Genomic DNA, 27,006 nt, shown 5'->3' on the forward strand with positions numbered 1-27,006 from the left:
GAACTTTTAAAATATCTATAACCATTCTTTTTGAATTTAGAAGTGTCAGTAAGTTACTGGAGAAGTGTTGAGACTGAAAAAAATTTGTTTAAAACCCCCTTTCATTTAAGCTGTAATGTATCCATTTCTAAAGGTGGTGGAAGGATTAAGTTTGGGGTTACTTGTTTTATTTTTCAACTCAGTCTCTGGAAATTATCTAAGTTGAGAATTAAGGAGTAATCAGAGTTTGACTGTGAGGGTAACAATTGGCAGAACTGGCTGCTGATATCAGAGAAAACCTTTCTCATTGCTTTCATGGATTCCTGTAATTAACTCTGTAGGAAGAGAACGTGTTTTGTTCCACACCAGTTGAAATTCTTTATTGATTCCTTTAGGTGGGCAGCAGGAAGGGTTGTTTGCTTATCTCATGTCTTGCTTTTTGCCCATCTGGTTCCCAACCAAAGGGGGCAAGTGGGAAGTGTGCAGTTGCCTACTTGAACAAACTCCACAAGCTGCAATTCTCCTCCTAGTAAGCCAAGTGATCTGGAGTGCAGGGAAAGTTTAATCACTTAAAATGGCTATTGAATTTGATGGGGTTTAACAGTTCTTTTTATTAAAATTCCTTTCTAAGTGTCAGCTGAATGCAGGTACAATATATTAGAGAAGTATTATCTAACGGTATTTTTCTACAGTAAAAATGAGGACATTTTACCTCAGTAAAGGTAAAATACTACATATTTACCTTCTTCAAGACATGATGCATCTTGCTGCTAGGCATAATTCTACTCCCCCTCCCCTCCACTCTAATCACAGTAACTTGATTTTCTTCTGTTTTAGAGCAAGCATTAGAGGATCATTGTGCCAAGCAAGATTGTAATTGAATCTGTAAACTAAGCTATTTTTTCTAAGTGTTTAATATGTATTTTCTTTCTTATGTTGAGTAGTTTATTTGGCACATGTTTTTATAGGAATGGGGGTTCTTCTTATAAATACACTTATGGGTGTGTTCCAATTGGAACCTGCTGCGTGCCAGTAAATCTTTATGCTTGCACTCTGTCCAATTGATGTCTTTCCAGTGGAAAAATCTGACTGTAATGTGCATTGTTCACATCCTGAAATAAATCATCTGCAAAAAATTATGAAATATTAATGAGATATGAAAGTAGTGCATCTTATTTATAAATAAGACTCTTAATACAAATATTAATATAAATATTCCAATGGTCAAAGCTGTTTCAGATTTTTTCTTCCTTTTTTAAGTTTGCTTCCTTAACACAATACATTCATATTCAATATGATTTATTTTGCTGTTTATCAGAATGTAAAAGTACATATCTCATGTCTGTGTTTCTTCAGGGAAAAAAGCCCACAAATGAGATCAGTCTTTATGTTTGCTTTGTATCCTAAGTTGGACTGTATTAGTTAAAACAGAAGGTATCTTTCCTAAGATCCATTTGTATAGACCTAGTAAATGTGTTTAGTAGATAAGGATCTTTGTGCAACCTGTATGGAGTTGCTGTCAGCTGACATTTACAAATAAATTTAGTATTTTTTTACTGGGAATTTTGTGCTTTGAACAAGATAGTTCCCTTAGAGAAAGAATAATTTTGAGACCAAATTGCTAAATCTTTTGTTTCTCCTGTGTGAATTCCTGAGGAAAGAAAACCATCTTAATTGTATTATTTAGTAAACAACTAGAAACTGGAGTCTGTCTTTTGCTGATAAATTTCTACTCTGTGTTCTCTGTTTAAGGAGCACGAATTGCTCTGAAGGGCTTAAGATTGTGTGAAAAAGATGTTTCCTTTAAAGGACACTGTGATGGGTGCCTCCACCTTCTTTGCCTCAGCTCTGCCACATGATGTCTGTGGAAGTAATGGCCTCCCTCTGACACCAAACTCCATAAAAATTCTGGGCAGATTTCAAATCCTTAAAACAATCACCCATCCCAGACTTTGCCAGTACGTTGACATTACCAGAGGTAAACATGGTGAGTATCTGTTTAACAAGCAAGTTTTTTCTATGATTAGGATTTTGGTTTTGGGTTTTTTTTTGGTGGCAATATATTTTAAGGTGACTGAGCAGAATACTGCCTTCATAGCACCTGCAAGCAGCCAGTTTTCACTCTCAAAATTCCTGAATTCCTTCACTATGATTGGTGGTATTGGCTCTTTTGCTTCTTCTCTGTAGACTCAAAGCAGAGATTAGTTGTCTGTCCTGTCTTGTTGTGTTACAGTAACAGATAAAAGCTAAGAACTTCCTTCTTTTTATGCCTTACGAAATTCCTGAACTCAATTGCTTTGCCATCTCTTTGTGTGCAATATGGAAATAGATGTATTTTTGATGGTGAGCTCCTACACCCATGTTCTGATGTTGTGAACATTTTCATGCGATGTTTAGGTTTCTTGTGCTTGATTTCCAGCTGGTGTTGTCATCTCATGTCCTGGTTGCAAGCTTCCTGGATTATTAGCTTTTGATTTCTTGAAGATTTCTCCCACTAGGGGTTACTTTATTCTAGTACAGGTTTGAAAGGGTTTTTTCAGTACCTGTTGTCACACTTATTGTTAGCTCAAATAAAACTTCTGTTGTTTCTTTCTGCTCCAGATATTCTGTTGCAAGCTCAGCAGGACTACAGCACTTAATTTCCACAAAAAGCCTGCAACACCTGGGACAATTTAAGTCATTGCCACCTTTAACTTTTAAATCAGCACTGTTCTTGTGCAAAAGTGCATTATATGTATTTGATTATCTACAGGCTCTCATAAAGTAGGGCGAGTCATTTCTTTCCCTTTTAGGATGCAGTATGATGGAATGTTTCAGGTTTTTACAAAATTAGGATATTGCCAACTCCAGATACTAAAGTATTCTGTGGGTCAGGGAGTTCTTTATGTGTTTTCCTTTCCCTTCAAAAATGTAATTTTTCACTTATGCAGTCAGGAGGTCCAGAAAATTTAATAATTTTCATTTGTATTTTAGTACTGCTGGAAATAAAACCTGGGGTTTTCTTAGAATATTATTTGGGATGAAAGGTTAGGAAGTATTAACTAACATAACATTTAATAAATAAAAAATAAATAGTAAAACATGGCTTTTTCGATTAAAAAGAGTAAAGGACATGAAGATTTATGTGTGTGTATAAAAATGAAGGAAAAAAATTCATTCTTATAGTTGAAGTAACTTGAAGGATAGTAAATAAAATGTCTACCATGAAGTCAGGAGAGTGTTCTGTTTTAACAATGGTTAGAATGGCAGCTAAGAATTTTACTATAGTATGGGAAATTTGGCAGCAAAATTGTATCATTTTGATACTGGCAGAACTTTCCATGTGTCAGTTCTATGCCTAATGATTAAATGTTTGCGGAGTTCTGCTTGCAAATGTCAGTTTCCACTCTTGCAGAGAAATGTGACAGCAGACTAGGAAAACAATGCAAAAATAAATTAGATGCATTAATTCCCCCACAAAAGGCTTTCAAAGGGGGAATATTGAAAAAAAAAAGAAAAATATTCAAGTGGATTTTTTTTTTTGTAAAATGAAACTTTTAAAAAATCTATGCTAGCATTGTAGATGTCATACTCAATATTTTTGTTAGGAGATTACTGGATGCATGGATGGTGGGATTGACAGTACTTTGCATGAGGAAACCAGGAAGATAATTTTCTGTATCTCATGAACAAAAAATAGTGGTGTTATCCATGAGCTGTACATCTTGTAACATTTATTTATGTGTAATTCTCTGTACAATGTATGTCAAAATACTTCAACATCTGCCAATGAGGTACAACAAGAAGTCTCTGCTCTGAGAGTTTAATTTGGATTCCAATCCTCTTATACTTTTTTTTTTCAAATTAGAGAGACTGGTTGTGGCAGCTGAACACTGTGAGAAGAGTCTGGAAGATCTGCTACGAGAAAGAAAGCCTGTCAGGTGAGGTGCCAAGCTAACTCAAATCTACTCATCATTATTTCACAATTCATCTGTGGCAAAATCCTGGACCATCTTTTAACTTTACTGGTTTAGCTAAATTTTACTCTGTTAAAGTTTAACCTGAAGACATTTTTTAGGAGATAAAAATATGCACCCAAAGCGGGAGTACTCATTCCTGTAAAATTTTGTTACGGGTAACTTGCTTACAATTGGAAGAAATACCTTGTAACTCAGAAAAAAATGTAGTTTTGGTGTTTCCTTTTAAAAATAAAATGAGACCTATGACAATTTATAAGAATTAATGTGAAGTTAAAGTCTGCTAGGTGATGAAATACAGCTTTCACTGGAACGGATAGAATTTGGTGTGTGTTTTTTATTTGTAGAAATCTATTAATTTATCATCTAGAAAGTGGACAAGATGTCAGATAATATGCCCTATGTTTGTGTTAGCATTTTGTGAAGTTGGACTTGTATGACTGTGTGTTGCAGAGGGCTGTAGCTTGAGGAATGTTAGGGAAATACAGCTTCCATTTTTTCCTAGATAAAATGATATTAGGTCTAAAGGGTTTTTCATGTGTGATATATGTTACAGTTCTTCACGAAGTTTTGCATCAGGTTCCTATTGTGCCAAGTTCCAAAACAGTTAAAGCGTCAGAAGCTCCTTTCATTCCTTTTAAATTCAGATCTCACACTGTTCTTTGAGCATGTGTGTTCTGGTGTCAGATGAGAAGCAGCCCAGACTGCCTGCTTCCTTCTGGACTGTTTTGGAGAAAGCTTCCACGTAGCTGTTTTAATTTGCTTTGAATTGCTTGATGCAATATACTTAGGTAGATTTTCTGACAAAACTTCCTCAGATAGCAGATGTGCTCTATATGCACATCCATTTTGCCCTTTTATACTAGCAGGTCTTTTGTGACCTCCAGAAGGATTTTTTAGATCTTTTTAAATAGGTTGGTAAGGTATGCAACTTCAGGTTTTGGTGTGCTGAACTAAGTAACTTCCTTAGTTTGTGCTGTTACCTCAGCTCTTTGGGCTGTGGCTCTGTTAAAAATAGTTGCACAAAGCCTGGCTTTATTTTTTCCCCTTGTCTTGAGAGAGTTTTTGTTGTAGTAAATTGGTCTACTGTCAGATCTTTCTTTTAATGAGCCAGTTCCATTCAGCATCCATTCTGGATGTTGTAACACTTGAGGATAAGGTCTTCAATATAGCCTATATGTATATCCACAGTTTTTAGAGACATTAATGTTTCATCTATCCTGAATTACAATTTTTGCAGTAGTAGCTAAAGGATAAATTAATGTTCACTTCAAATGATATTTCTTGCAAGACTGATGTTTTCCTTTTCCTTTTATTTTTTTATGATACCAGAATTTTTTATTCCTATGGAGACCTAGAAACTTCCAGAAGTAAGTTGGGAGGACCAGTTCCCACTTATTGGTTATGTGATCTGTCTATATCAATTACCTTTGGAGGAACTATTTGGCTTTTTTATGAATTCTGATTACACTGGTCAGTGATAGCATAGCTGGCTGCACATCCGGAGCTGATGCGTGTGCTATTGTAATTAATTTTTTTAACTGTTTATGGAATGTGAGAAACTGCTCCTCTGGTTTCTAGATTAATTTTCCTTATGCCTGACAGTAACCTAAGTCCTTTGCACCTGTACTACAAGCTGATGTAAAGCCAGCAGGAAATCTTCTATTATGTCAGTGCTGAAATTAAAGACGTTACATTATGGATAGTCTGTCTTTCTATACATTTTGGAATACAGGCTATACAGCTGTTTGGTAGTTATTTGCAGTGAATCTTTGCTGAAGTCATGCATTAAGTGTAGCATACATTCCTTAATATATTAATTATATTTAAAAAAAAAAGAAATGTAGCTATGTTCTTTTTTCAGTTATCTTCAGACTTTCCCCAGGTTTTCTAATTCTAATAAATCAGCTGCATGGAGGGGCCAAATACTGGAAATTAGGCCTTTAAATGTTTGCTGCTGTGTTCTGTCACAGTGCAGAAAGTCATTTTACTGACCATCAAACATTTGCTAGAAATTGGAGTTGTGGTATATTTAAGAATTCATTCATTCATTACCTAACAATACTGTGTCAGCAGTCCCCAGGAATTGCAACTTGAGGGATTGATTGTCATTTTCCTCAAAGTTTACATGCTCAACTTCATTTTCAAAGATTAATGCAAGTAAGTGTTTGGTAATTTATGGCCAGATTATTTTCTGCTTTGAGAGTTGCCTATTTGGGATCCTGGAATAAGCACCTTCTGCTATAAGAACTCTTATCAGGTAAATTTCAGGAACTCTCAAAGGGAGGAAATGAGTATCAGCTTTTGACAATTCTTACCACAGGTAAGCAGGTACTGGAAAGGAATTTATTACAGCTCTCTAGTGTTTTGGTTTTGTTTTTTCAGAGGGTAGCCATGTGGACATAGTAACTGCAGTTAATACTTCTAAAAGTGGCATTAATCCAAATTTTCTTTACTGTGCTTCCATTGGGCATCACAGTAACAGCAGGGGAGCTCTTTTGGAGTTGTGTGCCACAAGAAATTCAGGCTGCAACCATGGATAAGAGGGTATGATAAGGATAGGATTAGAATTTTAGTCATTGGTATAGGATAAGAATTTTAGGCATTGATATCCCATTTTTCACCAGACTGCTGTCCACTGTCTTCCCTAAGAGAGATTGTAGTCCAGGTCATTGTTTCCTGTTTGCATATTCTCAGTTTAGTATCCTGTTTGTTGTTGTGCTCCCTGAAATGATGCACTTAATTTCAGTTTAAAACAGTCACACTAGTGCAAAATCAGCTCTCTGAAGTATGTTCAGGAGTCAGTTAAATGTTTTAGAGGCTGGGAATTTATGTACAGTCGCACAAAAATAGTAAATACCTGATTTAAGCTCGCAATGGTTTATTGCTGTTCAGAGATTTGAAAATGTGTCTCAGTCTAGCTGGTTTCCTCTGTCTTCCTGTGCATAGAAGGGTTTTTTTTCTTGAGAATGAATTGAAAATAAGTCACAAAAAGTTATGGTGGATAGATGTTTTATTCTTTAACAGTCTCACTAAAGTGGCAATCAAAATTGTAGTTTTTTCAAGTTGCTAGTCATTAGTGTTGCTACCAAAGACCAGAATGTAGGATGTACATTTATCTTTAAGGTTCTCCATCTTTTAAACACATTTCCAACTACTCCTTTGAGATACCTTTTCCAGACAGTGTTAAAGGAGTTATTTTCTCTGCTCCTGTGCTGTTATAAAAGGAGTTGTGAGCATTTCCTTTTCTGTCATGCTTCAAGTGTGTTTCTTCTTTGAAGGAGTTGGTCTGCACTTGTATTCATAACAATAAAAATGCCAGAAAATACTGACATTCAGCAGACTTTTGGCACCTACAGAACAGTTTCTGGATTGGTCTTCCATTTGTGGCTTGGACAGTCTAAGTCCATTCCTTTCTTCAATAAAATATAGTTGTCATATGTTTTGAAAGTCATGGTATTGAAAAATTACTAGTGAACCATCAGATACAAGGTATAGTTTGTTATACATGGAACATTTGATGGGAAGCAGACTGTGTCTGCAGCTGTTTACTAGTTTGGAGAAAACATGATCTGATGGATTCAGATGAGTACATTTTATTTGGCTTGGTTAAACAGTTGTCTGTTCACTGATTGGACTAGAGTTATTCATGCCATCATTGCTGTTAGTGTGCTTTTGGCAAACTTGAAGTGAGACTGTGGTACAGAAGTTATTAGATGGGGAGGAAAGCAATTTCTGAGTAGCCAGGCATTCTTCAAAAATGTTTGTAAAACAGGTGCAAGTCATCAAAAGGCTGAAGGTTTTACATGATTTGACTTGAAGAGCTGCATATGAAAAGAGTTTTAATGGACTGAGTGTATTCTGCTTTGAATCAAGTCTGTGTTGGAATTTCACATGAGAAATCCATATATCACAAAAAGGCTGAATTTGGCAAGGATAAATTATGTAATAGTAAAATGAAGTAGCATTAATAAACCAACTTAAAGGGGTTTTTTTCCCCAAACATGTGTGAAGTTCTGTAGTTTGGACATTTACTGTCTATAGACTCTTTCTTTACTTTCTTGATAATGCTTTACTTGCATAGGTATGATGAAAGATTATCTGTTAGTCTGGAATTGTTTATATATTGTCCAATTATGCTTTTCTTCATATAGAAACTCTGGTTTATTTCTTTAAGTAATTTTTAGCCTGACTGCAAATTTTCCTGTAGCATTCCTTTTAGCATAGGTTGTCTCCTGTGAGTGCCTTTACTCTCACAAGAAAATAATTGTTTGAAATGGAAAAGGGGTGCAGCTTGCATGAGGCATTAGAGGTGAACATTGTTGCTCGAGATGTTTGGGTGGTCTTTTTAAGTATGGCACCAAATTCTTTGCTTGCATATTTGGCTGTGCTGTTTGATGGCAGCACAAGGGCATTTCAGAACACATATGTGTTTCTTCCTTATATTTGAAATATAAGTGAGTGCATACTTGTTTCTTATCTTGTCTTCCGGGGGGGGAAAAAAAAAGTGAAGAATCCTTCTCTTTGAGATTGGTAGTGTCTGCCTCTGACTATTAAAATGTGGATATGATAGCTGTATGCAATTGTCCTCATTTCAACTAGGATAATTTCCTTTCAGTATCTGTTCCAGTTCCTGTTTAGGGTTTGGAATGAGAATGGTGTTGATAACACGGATGTTTTGGGTTTTTGCTAAGTCATGTTATCATGAGTCAAGGACATGTTTCCTTGGCTGATGCTCTGCCAGTGAGAAGGTGCACAAAATAAACTGGGAGGGTCAGAGCTGGGAGAGGTGACCCAAACTGAGCAGTGGGATGTTGCGCACCACGTCATGGTCAGCATCAGCTGGGGGAGGTACTGGAAGGGAGGCCAGCCTGGGTCTGGGAAGGGGGCCTGGCATTGCTCAGTGGCTGGTGACCAATTGCACTGTGCATCACTGGTTTTTCCCATTTCCTTACCAATGTCATTATAATTTACCATTATTATTGTATTTACTTTATTGTCAATTATGCCACTGATCTTATCTCAGCCTACAAGCTTTACTTTGATTCTTCTTCCCACTTCACTGAGGTGGGGGGAAGAGAAGGGAGGCTGAGTGAGTGGCTGCATGGTGCTCAATTTCCAGCTGGGCTTAGACCATGACAATATAAAGTCTGTGCATGGGGAAAAAGTATGATTATTTCAACCTTTTGTTCAACTGTGCTTTTTCTGTAGTTCCTTGTAGACACTTCATACAGATTTCCGTGCTAAAAGCAGTATTAAAGATCTTAAACAGAAGATGAGTTATGCTGAGTTAATTGAGAACAAAAGTACTGGAGAGTTTTAAGTCTACAGTTTCTAGTAAAAGAGAAGTTTCAAACAGAAAAAACACCATCCTCAGCGGGACGGTGGCTTCATCCTGCAAAGATATTTCTGCAAGGAATTGTGTAAGGGTCATGTTAAAATTCCATTCTGCATTAATGAGCAAATTAGTACTAATGAGCTAATGGCTGAAACCCCAAATGTCAGAGTTGTACTGTGCAAATCTTAGGGGATTTAAAACACATTATTAATCCTAATGTTGATTTATGATAGTTGTATTTAGCATCAAAATTGCTGTAGACTGTGAGAACAAGATGTGGTTAATATATGGTTATTCTAACAAAATGCAGTGTTCAACACTTAATCCTGCTTTTAGAAAGAAAACAAAAGGAAGAGTGAGCACTTGTTAGACTTGCTTTATAGTGCATCATTCTAGAAAGGGACTTTATTTTCTTAAATGCAAGTTCTTGCTTTTGGACTACTGAGCAATGTCTTCAAGGGAACATTTGTCACAGATTAGGGATGAGACAGCTGGCTTATTTAGATTCATTGATATGCTTGCAAACATCTCTAACATCACTGTGGTTCGACATTTGTCTCTTCTGTGCATATGGATATTCTCTTCTTGGGTGTGTAACTAAATAGGTACCAGGGCATTGGACACTGTTGTGATGGGAGTGTTTAGAAGGCTGGCAGATCAGGCTAGTTTAAAGGTTTCATTCATTCATTAGCAGTATACATCTTACTAAAGGTTGGCTTGTGCATATTGTTACTCATCACTCTGTACACAGAACTGATACTAACTGTAAATTATCTGTGAGTATCCAGTACCACAGGACTGGTGCTGTGCAGTCCACAGTGGCAGCTGTGGCCCTTGGTGGTTCTTAAAAGTCGAGGTGGTGAAGCTCGAGAGCTCTTCAAGCAAAGCATGAACTGGTGTTTCTCCTACTATTATCTAATGCCTGATATTTTTATGTAATCAGCACTGTCCAGCCCCTGCAACGTGTGATTTCCTGTACCTCCAGTAGTGCTTATTTTATGTTTTGCCAGTCATCCTTCCTATGTATTTGGGAGTATGTCCTGCATATTTAGAGTTGGTTCTGCTTCTCTTGCCCTTTAGTCTCGCAAATTTTGGTGTGTTTTAGGTTTTCTCCTACAGTCAACTGCAGCCCTCTGTGTTTCTCCCTTTGGTGATCCCGTTTCTCTTGTCACTGAAGAAAATTTAGTATTAATTGTATGGTGATTGATAAATTCCTAATTTATAGTCACAGGCATCTGCTTTGTCTACACATAAGTTTATGGTTACCTCTTCAGAGAGGTGTTTCCTGCCTGTTGTGATGATATGTACTGGTTTATAGATCAAAGTGATGCACTTCCTAGCAGCTTTTGCAAGATCATTTGTTAGCTGTGAGATTCCTAGCAGCACCACTGCTTATTGGCCTAGTTGTAAAGTCCCTTTGATCACTTGAATTTGCAGGCTGTTCTTCTTGAAACTTCCCGTTCTGTTTCACTTTTTAGCAATGTCTGTATCATTGATACAGGAATCCAGATTTTTTTGGGCTAAACACTAAAACATACCTAGGAAGGCTTTTGACCTTCGATATTTAGATTTTTTTCTTAAATATGTTATGGTCAAATTATTTGTTAAAGTAACACCGTTGCAACATATAATTTACATAGAGTACCTGGCTTCAGAAGATCTGTACAGTGTTGCAAGATTTGGTCATAGCTTTAAAAGTTCTGTTGAAAAATTTTAAATGGGGGAGAAGGGGTTTTAATTAGCAAAGTGGCTTGTTAATAATGCTTAATCCTCTCATAGAGGTGCCAACAGAAATTAATTTAAAACAAACAATCCTGTGTAACTGCAAGGAGAGCACTGTTTATTGATAGCTAGTCATGATTTCTAGAGCTGTCAGTTCAGTTTATACTGCTGCACAGCTGCAACAATGTTAACTGCACCAATAATTACCCTTCATTTTCAGCTTTTCTTTTAAAATTTTTCATTGATCTGGTTTTTCTAAACCACTTAGGGCACCAGTAAGAATGAGGGAATCTATCTCCTTGTATGATGAGGTTAGGGACCCATCACTTCTCTCACAGTGTGGAGGAGGCAGTCGGTATGGCTGATGTTAAGTAAAGCTCTCTTCTCATGCCATAGATATAGGTCTTCCTTAAAAATACAGTAAAACATGCAGTTGTCCATTATAATCTCAAATGGGAGAAAGCACTCCTATGATCTTAAAATGTCAGATCAATACCTTGCCTTCAGTTGCAGCAGGGAGAATAAATGGAGTATCAATCGCAATGTATGTCTTTTTAAAGGTGCATGCATTTGTTCATAGGAGTCCAAAAGATAGCAAAAGCTTTTTGGAGATCTGACTTCAAATGATCTTAATTCTACTACTTTTTATGAGATCACTCCTTTTGGAGAATGAGAGGAGAATGTGAGATATGTCGTTTCCTTCAATGAAATTTTGGCCTTGTGACATATGGTACATGTGTATAATGCTATTGAAACTACTTCTTTATTGTATATTTTGAGGTCATTGTCTTGTTTTTCCCCCTGTTAAGTCTTGTTCTTTTATTGTCAGCTGTGCATCTAGTTCTGTTATGTTACTCAGAGGTAAGAATGCTGAGTCTCTGATCGGGTTTTAAATCAGAGCTACTTTACCTAATTTTTGTATCTAGTGATTGAAATCATATATTTCACTGCATTTTTTTGGTCCAGTGTAAAGTATCACTATTACATGTTTTACCCATTAGCCAGCTGAGGCTAAGATGAAAAAAACTTTTTTAAAGTTAATCAGGGGCAATATCAAAAGCTAGGAATGTGGGTTGTCTTTGCCGTTCTGTGCGTTAAACAGGATGACTGTAGAAGTTTCATTAAAGTATGGCTTTAGGTATACTTACTTTTCAAAACTACTTTTTACATTTGCTCTCCCTTTTTTTGGGATGAATGCTGGATTTAAGGTGCAATGTTTGAAAATTTTTGGTTTATGGCTTAAGTCATTCAAAGTGATAATGATCTGAAAAATCACCAGTCTGATAAAATTGTTGTATTCCATTGTTGTACTCAACTTTATATAAAGAGCATATAAATACAATTATTATTGTATTTATATAATCTGTATATAAAGTTGTTCTTTATCTGTGCCTTCATCTGTTGTTTCATGGACTTTTATCATACATTACAAGCTGAGACCATCATAAAAGTGTAACATCATCTGTGTTGCTTTTTAAATCATGCTTGCAGCTTAGAACTTTAAAAAAGGATTCAAAGGGCTTTCTGAGTTTCCTCAGGTGAGCGATGAACTTGCTGAAGATATCCTGTGTGAAATAACCTTGTGAATGAGTTAGAGACTTTTGAGGACTCTGTCTATAAATTTTTTTTTTGGTGTGTGTGTCTTATTCTCTGTTTGTTGCATTCCTTTCCAGTTCATTTCATTCTGGTAATGTGAATGCATTTCCAAGTAAATTGGCAGTGTTTACAATCTTGGTCCCCAGTGCCATTTTTTAATCAAACACATAATAAAGTGCTAAATAAACCATTCCCACCTGCATCAAACTCTTTATGTTCTGTATAGGGTATTTTGTAATTTATTTACCCAGGAAGACCCAATTTATCTGCACATCTGGTTTTCAACCCAGTTCTGCTTTTTATCCAGTTTTCCAGCTGGTTGATTGAGGAATAAGGGGGTCAGATGGCTTTCTTGAGGTCAACGTAGTGATTGTCTCAGCTGGGATTATACCCAAACTTTATCCTTTGCTGAACCATTTGGCCACACCACTTCTAACCAGTCTATCCACATTGTTGGCAGTAGTGGAACTAACTGCAAATGTCATTTTCTTTGTTTTGTATTTTTGCTTGTATTGAAATATTGTCACTTTTATGAGTTCAGAAACATTACATCTGTTCACAACCTGGTTCCCTTTCACTTTGAACAGATGCAATTTTTTGTGATGAATCTCCTTCCTGGATTCCAAATGTGTATTAGTTTCACAAGTTCAGGGATGGTGATTGATGACGTTGCTGGTTTGTGTTGCTCTGGTGTGCTTCCTCAGGGCAGACCCTGTCTGACGCTCTGCTTTGGGAGAGGAATCCGTGTTTTCACTCCAGCTTCTTAAGACTCCTGCTTGTTGAGGTTTTCTTCCTTTAGAGTTTACTTTTTACAGGAATGTGACAATGTTAGAACAAGATGCACAGATTTAGTAAAGGATTTATTTAAGCATGCACTGCAGTGTATGTACCTGTGACCTGTAAGTCTGAGGAAAGAGCAACTCAGAAACATGGTATCATTAGCATACTCTTACTGCATTTGGACTTGTCCTGCCTTCCTAAGTCCAAATGATTCTGGTTCCAGTTTTTGTTATCCATTTCCTCTTTCCTTAAATTGCCACTGCACTGAATAAACATGACTTAGTGCTAATCCACATACACATCTCTAGTACCTACAAAATTAGAGGACTCTGTGCAGTTAAGTAGATGATGAGGAGGCTTGCCTTCTGGTACCAGTCCCATTTTGTTTTCAGATTCTGGTAGGGCCTCTGTTCACTTCACTTGATGAAACATTCTTATTCAGAATAGTCCATTAAGTACTGAATGTACTTTCCAGGCACAGCTTTCTTCCTTCTAAGAGCTGGGTTGGGAGCTCTGTGTTGACTGATACAAAAGCATGAAAGGAAATTAAATTTAGCTGGCCATAACCAGTTAAAAATACCACACATATATTTGAAACAGTCAGAAATTTTTCTCCTTTCCTCAAGATTTTGCTCCTGCCTTCATTTTGCTCCAGCCTGCTCTTTTTGCTCCTGTCCTGCTGTACAGGTACATAAATGTGATGGGTTGACACTGGCCAGATGCCAGTGCACCTATGAGAGGTAGTGGGATTGATGCCCACATTCTTCACCAAAAATTAATTATTGCAAAACCAGCACAATCCCTATGTACTGATTACCTATCTTGTAACAGCTACCTCTGCATCAAAAGGAGAGGTGATGTAGTCTAGAAGGTAGGACAGGACACAGTAAGGAGACAGGAAGCTCTTTTGAGATGCCCAATTACTCTTTTCATATTTAACTATTTTACTGTAGCGCTGAAAAAAGATGCAGAAGATGTATTTCCAGTTAATGATGAATGCACTTCTCTTAAAAATAATGGAGTGAATTTGCATGTTGATTGGCATTGATTTGCCTTTAAACTGGAGGGAAAGAAACTTTTGTGAACCTGTAATTTCCATGATATTGACATGAATGCTGAAAATTCACTTAATTGTTTCTTTTCTCACGCTGGAATTTTTTTGGTCAGACAGTTTAATAAGTCAAGCCTCCTGACCCCACCCATCTCTGATTTCCAGCTGTGTGATATGCAGTCCTCTTGTTCTTCAGTATTCAATATATCATGCATGAAGTAGTTTTTATTTTCCCTTCAGCAGGCTGTGGTGTATGCAGCAACTACCATGCTGCTGGCTGTCAAATGCATTTTTCCACAATTGCTTTTCCTGCTCCAAACTCGAGCAATGCTAAAACAGCAAGGAGATTTTACCAACAGAATTCTTGATGGGTGTGGAATGCCACAGGATCTAGTAGATTATATTACCAGATATGATGCTTAGGAGGCAAACTTTTCTTTCACCCAGAAGAAATCTTGGATAAGCTGGAAGCCAGGAAAATATCAAAGAAAATTTCATATGTGCTTGCTTTGTATTCCCTTTCTCCGAGGCATCTGCCTTTTTTTTTTTTTTTTTTTTTTTGAGAAAGTATAGAGGTCTGAAACAATTTTTGGTCTGAGCTAATATGACTAATTTTAGGATTTGAAAGACCCATAATTTTGTCTAAAATGGAAATAATTAGTTGCAATAAATTGTTTGTTCCTAGAGCAGCCTATCTTGGAGTCCAGTTCCCACTTCTACAAGCAGCTGCATTACCATTCCCATTAATCACAAACCTTAAGTTAAAAAATAGCCACTTAAACGGAATAATATATAGGTAATATTGTTGGGGTTATTTTAGCAGGAATTTAGCATACCACATTTTTGTCATAAAGCTTTTGATTTCTAAATAGAGCAATTCTTTTGTTTGATCTTGTGTTTATGTTGACCTATGGCTTGGGCTGTTCTTCTCAGCTGTTTGTTCCCAGGTACTGCTCAGTCACTGGGTGAGTATGCTCACTCTTAGCTCTCCAATCCCCTGATTGTTTTCAGGGCTTATTGTCTGCACTTGGTTCCTGATAATCCTTTTTACTCACTTTCTCTGCTAAAGTCTGATCCTTTTGAAAAAGGTAACACTCTGGGTATGACAATTTCTTCTAGTACTTTCCCTTTCACCCTGGCCCAGAAGCTGTTCTCATTTTGATCAGGGAGTGTAGTGGGTGCACTAAGAAGCTTTTCTTCCCCACCCAACTTGTCTGAATCCAAAAAGTGACAAGTCTCCTAAGCAATCAGATTATTTCATCAGTGGGTTTGCAGAACCACAAGAGATTGAAACTCTGCTGAACCATCTGTTTCCTGACAGGTTAAGTTTATTATTCCTAAATAAACTTCCAGAAAATGTTTTCGTGTCCTTAACAGTAAGAATTCAATAGACTGGAGATCAGGCTGGCTGCTAAGTGGAAAAGTTAATGTTTTTTATGAAGGCCCAATGCAGCCACCTGTGTACTATTACAGTGTGGAAATTAGTCATTTGTCTGGTATAGCTTTTGGTCTGACAAGTTCTGGAGGTAATAAAACAATCTTCCTTTTTGTGGGTTTTTAAGTCGACTTCCCTTCTCTCTCCACCCACAAATGCCATGCACATGCCTCTCTTAACCATGCTGGGTTTTGTACTGTTGGCTGAACTTGCTCATATCAACTTGTAGAGATCTTTTTTTCTTTGTCCTACTTACAGGATGGATCTCAGGGGGGAATACAGTTTTCCTTAGGGCTTCCTTTTCTATCCATTCAAGTTATATGCTCCAAATCTGGTATTGGTTTTAATCCTTACAGTCTTTTAATTCATGATTTCTAATATGAAGGAACACAAAATGACCTCTTCTCATGGCTAGTTCTCCTTCAAACCACGACAGTCATTAAATTTAACCAGTTTGATTTTATACCTGTGTGCAATCCTTTCTGTTGAAGAGAACCCCTGTTCAGAGGCCTGGCTGACGAGGCTACAGCTGAATAGATTTTTTGGTATGCAGACTGAGGATTAAAATGTAGACAGCTTCTTGAATGTGTTTTCCTTTTGGAAAGCCACTTCTGTTTCTTTTCTTGCTGGTGGAGAGGAAAATAACCTTAAAATGAGTCTTTTTGGAAGAGCTGGGAAACTCCAGTGCATCTCACATTTTGCTTTTACTTGCTGCATCCTCGAGTATTGCCTCAAGCAGGGGAGTGATTTGTTTTACTGTAATATGAAGTCACAACCATGATCATCAGCTGCTGAGATGAAGAGGCTGCTCCATGCCACACAGCTGCCATTATGGCCCTCCTTAGGTTCATGGTGTGATTGGTGTCAAAGCTGCCACAATTAATTTGGCCACTTCATCTCCTGTGTTGTTTCTAGCACTTTTGCTGTTGCTTTTTTGTTGGTTTTTTTCCTAAAGGAGGGTGCTGATACCTCTGCAGTTCGAGAGGCCCAGTAGTTAAACAGGGCAACATTTATTGTAGTTCAGCAGTAACTAGTCTATTGAAAAACAGACTGCCAGCTCATTGGCAAAAAACTTTCTGAATCTGCTCAGAGCTTCCCACCAACACTCCTCATTTAGAGCAATGCTTTCTTTTTCTATTTACTTTTAAAAAGTCAAGTTACCCTGCAGCCTGGAAGTGGCTTTTTGAATGTACCTTCTGCATTTGCTGTTGGCAGTGGCTGTAGAAACTGGGATGGAGCTAAGACCCACTGAGGAAAGGGGACAGCCTTGGTAGTGATCTCCAGTGAGGCTGGGGACATCTGCTGACCTTGGCCTTGTGGAGTATAAAGGAGAGAAATCTCTTGGGCTTGTAACAGCTTTAAGTGTAGTTGTCAGGCCCTTTGGGATCAAATGCAAATCTCATGGGTTGTAACCACACAGTGCATTTTCCCCAATAAATAACAACTACACAAGGTGCAGCAGCACAATGCAGAGCTTGCTATACAGAATTCTCTGTCTGTTCAAGGAGCAGTGGGAGGTTCTTGGCTCAACACTTCTGCCCAGCAGGATGGCAGCAAGAGTCTAAGAGCACTGAGCATTGAATGCACATTGAAAAATAGGTACTACTTATGTGTTCCTGATTGTTGTAACGGCATGAAGGGTTTGTTTTAAAAAGCAAAGAATCCCAAAGCAGTATTTTCATGTATTTGCCCAGGTTCTGGGGTGTTTTTTAATGAATTGCAAGAGAACATGGAGAATAAATGGGTGGCTAGGGCCCTCTGGTGCCGGCAGAGCACCCTGCCTGTCTCCAGCAAAAGCCACCAAATTTCACCTTTATTATTAATTACTTCTGTTTTTTTTAATATTCCATATTTACTTTTACTTTTTAACACAGAGAAACAGTGTTTAGGCTAGAATACCTCATGATGTACTAATTGTTTACATGCAATTGTTTCCTTACTGGACACATGAATACTCCATCATTTATTTTTCAAGTCTTGTTCTGCAAAACTGAGCCAAAAACAAGAGAGGGGATTCTGTTTGCCACCCTTATAACTAGTATTTGCATTGAAGGCAAAAAAATATACAACAAAGCTGAAGACTTGTAAGGGAATTTTTTTTACTCTGTTCATATTTCTGCCCAAGAATGACTGAGAGGAAAGCTACACAGCTAATAGGGCCTGATGCTGTGGTGTGTTTAACTTGTGGGTGGAAGGTGCTAGTGAGGGAGGAGCTAGATGGTTATGGGGTTTTGTTCTGGTTTTGTGGTTATTAGCCATGAGGTTTTGATCAAGTTGCTATGACCTTGAGAATCACTTTCAAATACTATGACCTAAGATAGAGCAGTATGGACATATGTTAGAATAGGTACCATTTGTGCTTAAAATTTATCTTTAAAGTATATATTCACAACTCTTGTGAATTAGTACAGAGCTCTTCTAGGAAAAAGGGGAGGATCTAGAGAATAGCTCCATGCAGGGTAACTTAGTCATGGCTTTTTGCAGTATTTCTGTGTTACACTAGTCTCAGAATTTGTTGTAAGTGTGGCTTTTGTCAAAATCTTTCTATTTACACTTGTAAAACAAATTTTTGTCATTCCATCAGGTATGAATAGCAGCTGATGAAGTTGAATAAATAAATTAATTTTGGTGTTTAGTCAGATAGTTGGCTTGTCACTGTCATCAGTCTGAAATACTCCTTCTCATTTTGCTGTTGCACAAGTTTTTGAAGCAGGAGAAGGGGGTGAATATCCTCCAGAATGCTGTTGTATGTTATTCTTCAACAAGGAATTTTTAAAAAAAGAAAATTTGAATGTAAATTAAGTTAGGTCTTTATAAGTAGATATGATTTGATTTTTGTATGTTGAGTAAACCGGTGCCTGCAGAGGAAAAGTTATCAAAAAGACCTGAAATGGCTGAGGGGGAGTGGACAGAATGAAGAAGAATAGAAAGTTAAATGGAATCTCTCTAGGTGACATGAGATCTGTGCCTTTTATTCTTATTTAGAGTGAACTTTGGAAGCCTGTGATGGTGATCTGTACAAATTCCTGATCAGTTATTCACAGAAACTCCTCTTTAAGGCTGTCAGTCTATGGAGGAAAGGGTGACTTTTGTCAAAATACATAGTTATGGTAAAATATTTTGCATGGTAAGCTTTGTTGTTTCTCTACAAAGAATGGTAAGGTTGTTACTCCCAAGGTTGTAAAACAATGTGCTGAAAATGCAGATTTCTGCCTTTTTCTTTTTTTCTTATTTTAGATTTTGACATGACTGAAGACTATAGGTACGATCTAGTTAGGCCTTTCTGCTATCTCTGAATAAACTCTAGTCACTATCTGAGTTTTGAAAATATTTCATTCAGGTGAATTTTTTTATGAATATCAGTAAGAGACTTTAAGAAGAGCAAATAAAAATAAGGGAGGGTTGAGTTTCTATTGAAGAGAGTATTTTACACTTGGTCAGCATTTTCTACACTCCTAAGGAGCAGTTCAGGGTGAAGAAACCTAGTTGTGGGATTTTGAGGAGATGTGTGTATGGCACTGAACATACCCCACCATATCAATGCTGACCCTTGAACTGTTCTGGAATTGCAAATGTCTCACTTTTGTTTGGAATAGCTGTGGAACACTATTACATTTTTACAGATAAAAAAGGAAAACATTCACTCTAACATGTTGTTGGTTTGTTTGGTTTTTCTTTCAGTTCTTCAAGGATCTTATGCATAGCATATGAGGTTTTGCAAGGTTTGCAATATATGAACAAGCATGGAATGGTGCACCGAGCACTCTCCCCTTGCAATATTCTTTTGGATCGAAAGGTACAGCTGCAGGAATAAATCTATGGGTTTGTTTGCTACAACAAGTGCTCTGTCATAGATGGAGACTGGACAGCACAGTCCTTTCACTGGGGAAAAAAATTGCAGATCTGGAAATTTGTTTTGTTTATTTTTTTTTTAACTACAATTTCTCCTCATTTCCTAAGTTTCAAATGTACTGCCAAATTTATTTTTCTGTTCTATCCCAAACCACACCTTTTCTCCCTTCTCAAAGTGGTCATCTAAGTCTACTTGTCATCATTGTAATTAGTCACAAGACCTTCCTAGATATTTGAATTGAAGAATGCTTCCTATGGCTAATTAACTAATATTAATTATTAGTTAGAAATTATTAGAAATATTAGTCACTAATATTTCTTGTGTTCCATGATGTTATGATACTTGCCTTTTAAGATACCAAGATATTTTTTTGTTCATGTTAATTTATTCAAATTTAAGTATCTGTCAGTTCTGTCCGCAGACTATTGAGTCGGCATAGAGGAATGCAATTTCTGGTCATAAAAGCTGAGAGAAATTAATAGCTGCTGTTGTCCTCAGAGCAGTTTCTTCATCAGAACCAACAGCTAGAGTTTGACCTATCTGCATAACTCCTCTATCAATCCTTTTTTACCCAGTTTTGGTAGAATAACTAGATTGTCCCCTTGGAAGGTAAAGAAAGGAGAGGACAAAAATAAGGAAAACCAAAAATAAGGAATACATATATTTTTATATGCTTCTAAACAAATGAAAATCATAATAATGCTCTAACATGCAAAAGTACTCTAGGATTTTAAGATACTCCTAAAATCAGGAAAAGAACAGAAGAGGGCTGTGAGACAATAAACTTCTAAGCTCCCCCCTGCCCTTTGAAAGCTTTCTGATGTAGCCTTTTATGTTGCACCATCTAGAGGCTGGCTGAGTGTAATTCAATATTCAGCAGAAATAAGGTCTCAGTTTAACTTCTATGCCTAATTTTTTGTTGTTTTGGTGTTTGCTTTCTGTCTTCACAAATAAAAAGAAAGTATCTGGAAAAACTGTTTGTTTAAAATATGTATTGATACTGTTAAGGAGAGCAAGATGGTAATGAATTGATGGGACATCTGCAGAAGCAAGGCTGGGTAAATGGAAGAGTTAAGGGAATATTGGTGATATTTAGGGAGTTCTAGGAATTAAACAGGGTTTTGAACAGTTTCCAAACAAAAAATGTTCAGTGGAGTATTTAAGCCTTTTTAATTTACTGAAAATAATACTGTAACTTAAAAAGTTCTGATGTGTTCCAATCAAAGGGATTTACTTAATGCTCTTTAGAATAAAAGCATTCGAAATAAACACCTCTTTAACTTGAAGTGCACTTCTGCATAATAGATGAGGCAGAAATGTAAGAAGGTGGTTTTTATAGGTTTCTGTCCTTTTTAAATTTTGTTTTTAACTTTTTAAATTTAATACAGATTCTTCCAATGCTGGATTCTCTGTTCTTGATAATTTATTTTTCCCTTTGCAGGGACATGTGAAGTTGGCTAAATTTGGACTCTACCATATGACTGCTCAAGGTGTTGATGTTGATTTTCCTATAGGGTAAGGATGTAGCTACACAATACAAATATATCAGAGACTTAATTTTTCAGGAAATAAATCATGTTTAGAGTACCCCTTATACAGAGGCTTCTGATAATGTCACTAAAGAGGTGTCAGCTGGCTAGGTGAGATGAGTGAAAAATAGAGAATGGGTACCATGCCAGCATGTTAGCCTAACTCTGTGATTCCCTTTATTCAGTCAGTCTTTATTCCCTAGATTTACCTTCAGATACTAATACTTCCCTATGACTTGGATTCCTAATTTCTAATTTAGGAAAGTGAACAAACAGTTCTTTGCTGTTGCCCACCAATGTAAGGTTTTTTTTTATAATTTTATTATTTATTTATGATGTCTCCTTATAATTTTATGATTTATTTTCAAGCGATCATACTGTATTAAAAATGACTGCTTTGTTGCAGAGGGGTTTTTGTCACTTTTTGGTTTTTTGAGGTGTCATGTTGTTTTCATATTAAATACTGAGCTGATGTTTCCTTTCAAAACATGATTGCATACTTTTTTAGGTATTATACTGAAGTGTTGACAAAAAGAAAAATGATAATATTATTTTTAAATCATCTAGTAGAAGGTAATATATGTCCTTAACATTTTTTCTTACTTTTTTTTTGCAAATTCAGAAGTTATTTGATGGGAACACACTATCAGTGAAAACCTACTGCCACCATCTCAGAGTATGAGCCTAGGACACACTTATTTAATATCCTAATGCTGAAACTCAATCTCTGTTTTCCCTAAGATATATAAATGTATCACTTTGAAAGCTGAGGTTTCCTTTCACAAAACAACAGAGCTAGTGATTGGGATTTGACTTTTTCTGTAGCAAACACTATACTGGAGGGAAATTTTGCTGTAATGTGTAGATTTTGACTGAGTAAAATAGGCAGTATTCTGGTTTCTCAGAATGCCAAATTATTCTGATTGTGTAATGGGAAGTCGCTTTTTGAACAGAAGGCTAGTATCTAATGTTGCTGCATCTTTCTAGGTACCCATCATATCTGGCACCTGAAGTAATTGCACAGGGGATAGGCAAACCAAGTGATCACACCCAGTGTGAGAAGCCTCTGCCTTCTGGCCCTAAATCAGATCTGTGGTCTCTTGGTATAATATTATTTGAGCTGTGTGTGGTATGTAAAAGAATAATTCTCTTGATTTTGACTCTGGGGAAATAGTCTCATTAACATGATTGCTCTTGAATGTGGAGTTAATGACACCCTGCCCATCACCCAAGCCCAAATATCAGAATATTTTAGCATTCCTACCTGGTTCAAGGAATAGGATGCATTTTGGTATGTAGGATGCTTGGTATATGTGCTGACCATGAAGTATAGTTACTTGTGAAGCCACAAGAATTTGACTGCAAGGCAGTTCCATTTAAGAGAAGTTATCAATGATACATTTTTGCTATATCATGATGTGAAACTGTGTCTGCCATAGTTGGGGTAAATAAGGTTTTTTGTTCTTACATATAGTTTTGATATGTATGTAGAAGCTTATTTCACTGGTTCTTTATAAAGATGGCATACAATGTTACCTAAATATTTTCATGTAGTAGCTGTTCCTTTCAAATTCAAGTGTAATTTGACTTTGTTGTTTTTTAGGGGAGAAAATTATTTCAGAGTTTGGAGATAGCAGAAAGACTGAAATTTATACTTATGTTAGGTAAGTAGAACAAAATTGATTTTTCAAATTTCCATGCAGCTCTATGATTAGAGTTTTATAGACTAATCAGCTTATGATGCTCAGACCTAAAGCACTTTGCCTTTGTTATCTTTCATCTACAGATTTAAATAGGCATTTGTAGCATGTTGCTTCTCTAGGGCAAGTATGGAACTGGATGCCAGGGAAAAAACTTGGGAAAAGCTGGCAGTATATTATAGTAAGGGCAAACTATTAAAGAAAAATTAAAGACAAGGAAACATCCTCAAGAATGATGATCGTTTTCATGGATATTTGTTGGTGTTGCAGGAAGTTTCTGAAATGAGTTAGGAATTGATGACACCGAAGGAAAGGTTCCCCTACAGTGCCTGTGTAGTAATGGCCAAGTAGGGAGAAGCAGGACTCAAATAGGAAGACAGAAATAAAGAGAGATGAGAAGTGTCTTAGTGAACTGAGGCTTTTGTCTCTGGTTTCACCTTCAAACTATAAAACATCACTGCACAGGGGGAGTTTTGGCTTAATGTAGATGAGTCAGGAAGTGGGACTATCCTTGCAGATTTTAAAACTTGATTTTGGTGGTGTTTATGTATAAACCATGGGAAGGGGAGAGGTGTGAGTTTGCAATTTGAAGCCTTAACAGTAAGTTATTATTATCCAGAGCAAACAGCAATACTGCTAAAATTAATTGCTCTCAGGAGAAATACCTTTTTCATTCAACAGCTAGTGCTTGAATGCTGAAATTGTGACTGTTTTGGGGATTTGGTAACAAGGCTTCCTAAGGCATCTCCTTATGCTTCAATCTGAATTCAAGTTGTTGGTTTATCCACTGAAAAGCATTCATGTCCTGACTTGGGAATTATTTGTTCAATAAAGTAGTGAGAAGAAGTTCTAAAATACTGCTAATATTATCTGCAAGGAGCAACAGAAGCAAAAATTACTTCAAATTTCATGTAGGTACCCCTAAGTACTTCCAAGTATTTATTTTATTTATTTATAAATTGAAAGACTGTTTTACTTTATTTGGCATGGACTGACACTCTGGACTAGGCCTCTAAATAGATATTCACTGTTACCTTAGATGTGCTACTTAACTTTTCTAGGCTTCTGTCTGCATAGATTAATATTATTATATAATTATATAATAATTTTCATTTCTGATTTTGATAATTCACTTTCAAGTGATGTGGCAGCATCAGTAAAAAGCCAAAATTAAGTGCTTATTATTTGAGGGGACATTTATCTATTATCCTGTTTAATTGGTATCACTTTATTAATAGTCTTTAACTTTTTATTGTTCTGTTTGTTTTCCAAAGGCTGTGTAGATGATATTGTAACTGTATTGGCTGAAGAACATGGTTGCCTCGATATTATTAAGGTTTGTGAAACTCATTTGCTCCTCCATGCTGTCTTACCGAGAATATTTTATTATTGCTGCATAGTATTTTATATATTTATTTTCTAAATTCTTTTGGTCACTTACTATATTGCAGTATGATGAAAAATGTTGAAGTCATAACTACATATCTAAGATCCTTTCAAATAGCCACCACTGGTAATATTCTTTCTTAAAATTGTTGTCAGTCTCAGTAAAAGTTAATGCTCTCTGAGTAGTTTAACAAGCTATCAATTTTCTTTAAAGTTTTGGTGATTAAGTATTTTTCTTCCAAAAATTATGTCCTCCAGCTGGTCCACTTTACAGATTCTGATAGTGTAGGTTTATATAGTTCAACTTTTCCTTACCCACAAAACTGATTACTGAATTTTAGTGTCTGTATATATTTTGGGACATTATATGAAAGGATTCTGATTGTTAGCAGAAGGAAGTGGCCAGGTACTGCATTGTTTCCAGCAGGGTACAGAATATCTAAATTAAAAAATAAGTAAAAGGCTGCATACATTGCACATTTTTCAGATTTTTTTTCCCCTAAATCAAATGTAGGTTTGGGAGGTGAGAAGAATTGCTTCCCCAGAATTTTGGTCTCACACGGCCAACCTCATGTGCGTAGGTGTGAAATTTTATTGCCCTCAAAGGAATATCCTGGATGTTGAAAGTTAAGTATGAGCCAAGTGACTTGCTGAATTAAGACAGTAATAAACAGACCTCCTCCATATTTTTCTTATGTTCCAGGGTCTTTCTGAAAATATCACAGCTCTACTGAAGAAATGCCTCACGTTCCAGCCTTCTAAGAGGCAAGTATTCAGTCCAAGGGCCTGGTGAGCTCTGTGGGTTACTGTGAAATTAGAAGAGCTGTTGCTGAACCTTTCTTTGGAATACTGACATTTGGGCTGCCTGTAAGAAATTCTTAGTTTTATGCTTTGCAGTGATTAAAAGAGAATAATTAGAGGTCTGAATTTGGGCTGTAAACAGACTAGTTTATGGTGCTGCATGAATTGAAAAATGCTGGTAGATATTTTTTTCTATTAAAATTTTGGAAACCAAATATAATTTAAAATAACTTGCTAATATTCATTACTGGGGACATTTTTTGCCAAAATGCAACATTTTGGGGAGCACTTCGCACTAATTGTTTTATCCTCTTCTCTTAATTTAAGGCCAACTCCAGAGGAATTGCTACATGACACTTTGTTCAGTGAAGTATCCTCACTATATCCTCCCTTCCACAAACCTGCTGGTCTGTTCTCATCTTCTCCAAGGTGTGCCAATTTAACACTGCCTGAAGACATAAGTCAATTCTGTAAAGGTAAAAGCAGGTAGTGGGATAAATGTCATTGGAGGGGGAAGGAAAATAAAGTGTTATTGCATTTTCTCTCCCAACAAATTATTGACAGACACTGTTAAATGTTACAACACTAGATTAATGCAATAAGTTGTTTAATGGAGGGAGACATGAATAAACATGTTTTCAGGGATGTGTGCAAGTCAAATGAGTCAAATCTTAATTTTATGCTTCCAAACTCAGGGGAAAAAATAACATTAGTATTCAAGTCCATGTTGCAAAAGCAGTGTCATCTTTTGCCTTCAGAATTTGGACACAGGCATGTATAAGATCATTTTTTTTCTGCTATTGATAATTGAGATTGTAACCTAAGTTGATTTTTGGAAGTACTGGAAAGCAAAGTCTTTGTGAAAGAGGTCATGTTCTAAATGAAAAGATTAAAGTTCTGAGTTTTAATCCACAGTATGTTGAAAACGTTATGGCTCTTAAATCCTGATTAGTGTTTTTCTGATGAACTTGGAGATGTTTAGAAAATCTCATCTAGACAAAGATTTTTTTTCTTGTTAGAATGAGTGTGGTATGTGAAGAGAAGAGAGATTATAACTACTCAGTAGGAATCACTTGTTTCTTATTTTAAGTCTTAATGCTATGCGCAAAACACTGTTTTGTTTTGTTTAAAAACACACTGAAAGCAAAAGTCCACACTCAATGTATTCCTGTGAGGAGTTCATGGCAAACTACAGAAATATCTGCATTTTAATGACTGCTTTCCTTAAATCTTCTTAAAGAGCACTTGCAAAGGAAAGGTCATTTTTCCTCTGACTTCACATTAAGGTTATACCTTTCAAACAGAAGAATTTTTTTTTTCAAGTATGTGTTTAGAGTTGTAGAAAGAAATACAAACTACCTAAAAGACTGTAATTTATTTTTGTGTTATTTCTCCCAACAGATGAAGATAATGATTACCTAGCAGAAAGATCAGTTGAAGAGGTTTATTATCTCTGGTGTTTGGCTGGAGGAGACTTGGAGAAAGAACTTGTCAACAAGGAAATAATTCGATCAAAGCCACCTGTCTGCACACTTCCCAAGTAAGGGTGGGAAAGCACTTCTAAGGAGAGGGAGGGAGGGAGGGAGGGATGGAAGGAAAACACTAGTGGTTGTGAGAGAGCATGCTTAGTTTAAATACCTGTATATGTCAAAACACTGAAAATGGCATTCTTGAACAGAACGAAATTTTCACTTCCCCTCTTACCCAGTTTAAGGCATTATTTGAATGCCTTGTGTCTGTCTCCTGCCTATTGCTTTCTGAAATTTGAAAAGATGCTGGTGAAGTGGAAAATACTGTAATGGAAGTCCCTATAATTTTGCACACTTTCCAATAGTATTAAGTTTTACTAATAATGTCTTACTGTGCTTCAGAGGGATATT

At 36.5% G+C, this 27,006-nt stretch overlaps 1 protein-coding gene across 1 annotated transcript in view; it reads left to right on the forward strand.

Annotated features, from left to right (window-relative positions):
• TBCK (TBC1 domain containing kinase) overlaps positions 1 to 27,006 on the forward strand; it is a 91,203-nt gene that overhangs the window by 1,894 nt on the left and 62,303 nt on the right. Inside the window, exons 2-11 of the mRNA XM_084203774.1 lie at positions 1,732 to 1,966; positions 3,827 to 3,899; positions 19,539 to 19,653; positions 21,152 to 21,225; positions 22,227 to 22,368; positions 22,843 to 22,903; positions 24,214 to 24,275; positions 25,029 to 25,090; positions 25,454 to 25,602; positions 26,528 to 26,666. Of these exons, the coding sequence (XP_084059900.1) occupies positions 1,774 to 1,966; positions 3,827 to 3,899; positions 19,539 to 19,653; positions 21,152 to 21,225; positions 22,227 to 22,368; positions 22,843 to 22,903; positions 24,214 to 24,275; positions 25,029 to 25,090; positions 25,454 to 25,602; positions 26,528 to 26,666 (1,070 nt within the window). The 5' untranslated portion in view covers positions 1,732 to 1,773. The remainder of the gene's footprint in view (positions 1 to 1,731; positions 1,967 to 3,826; positions 3,900 to 19,538; positions 19,654 to 21,151; positions 21,226 to 22,226; positions 22,369 to 22,842; positions 22,904 to 24,213; positions 24,276 to 25,028; positions 25,091 to 25,453; positions 25,603 to 26,527; positions 26,667 to 27,006) is intronic.

Source organism: Fringilla coelebs (genome assembly GCF_963513975.1).
Source record: "Fringilla coelebs genome assembly, chromosome: 4".
NCBI classification, from domain to species: Eukaryota; Metazoa; Chordata; class Aves; order Passeriformes; family Fringillidae; genus Fringilla; species Fringilla coelebs.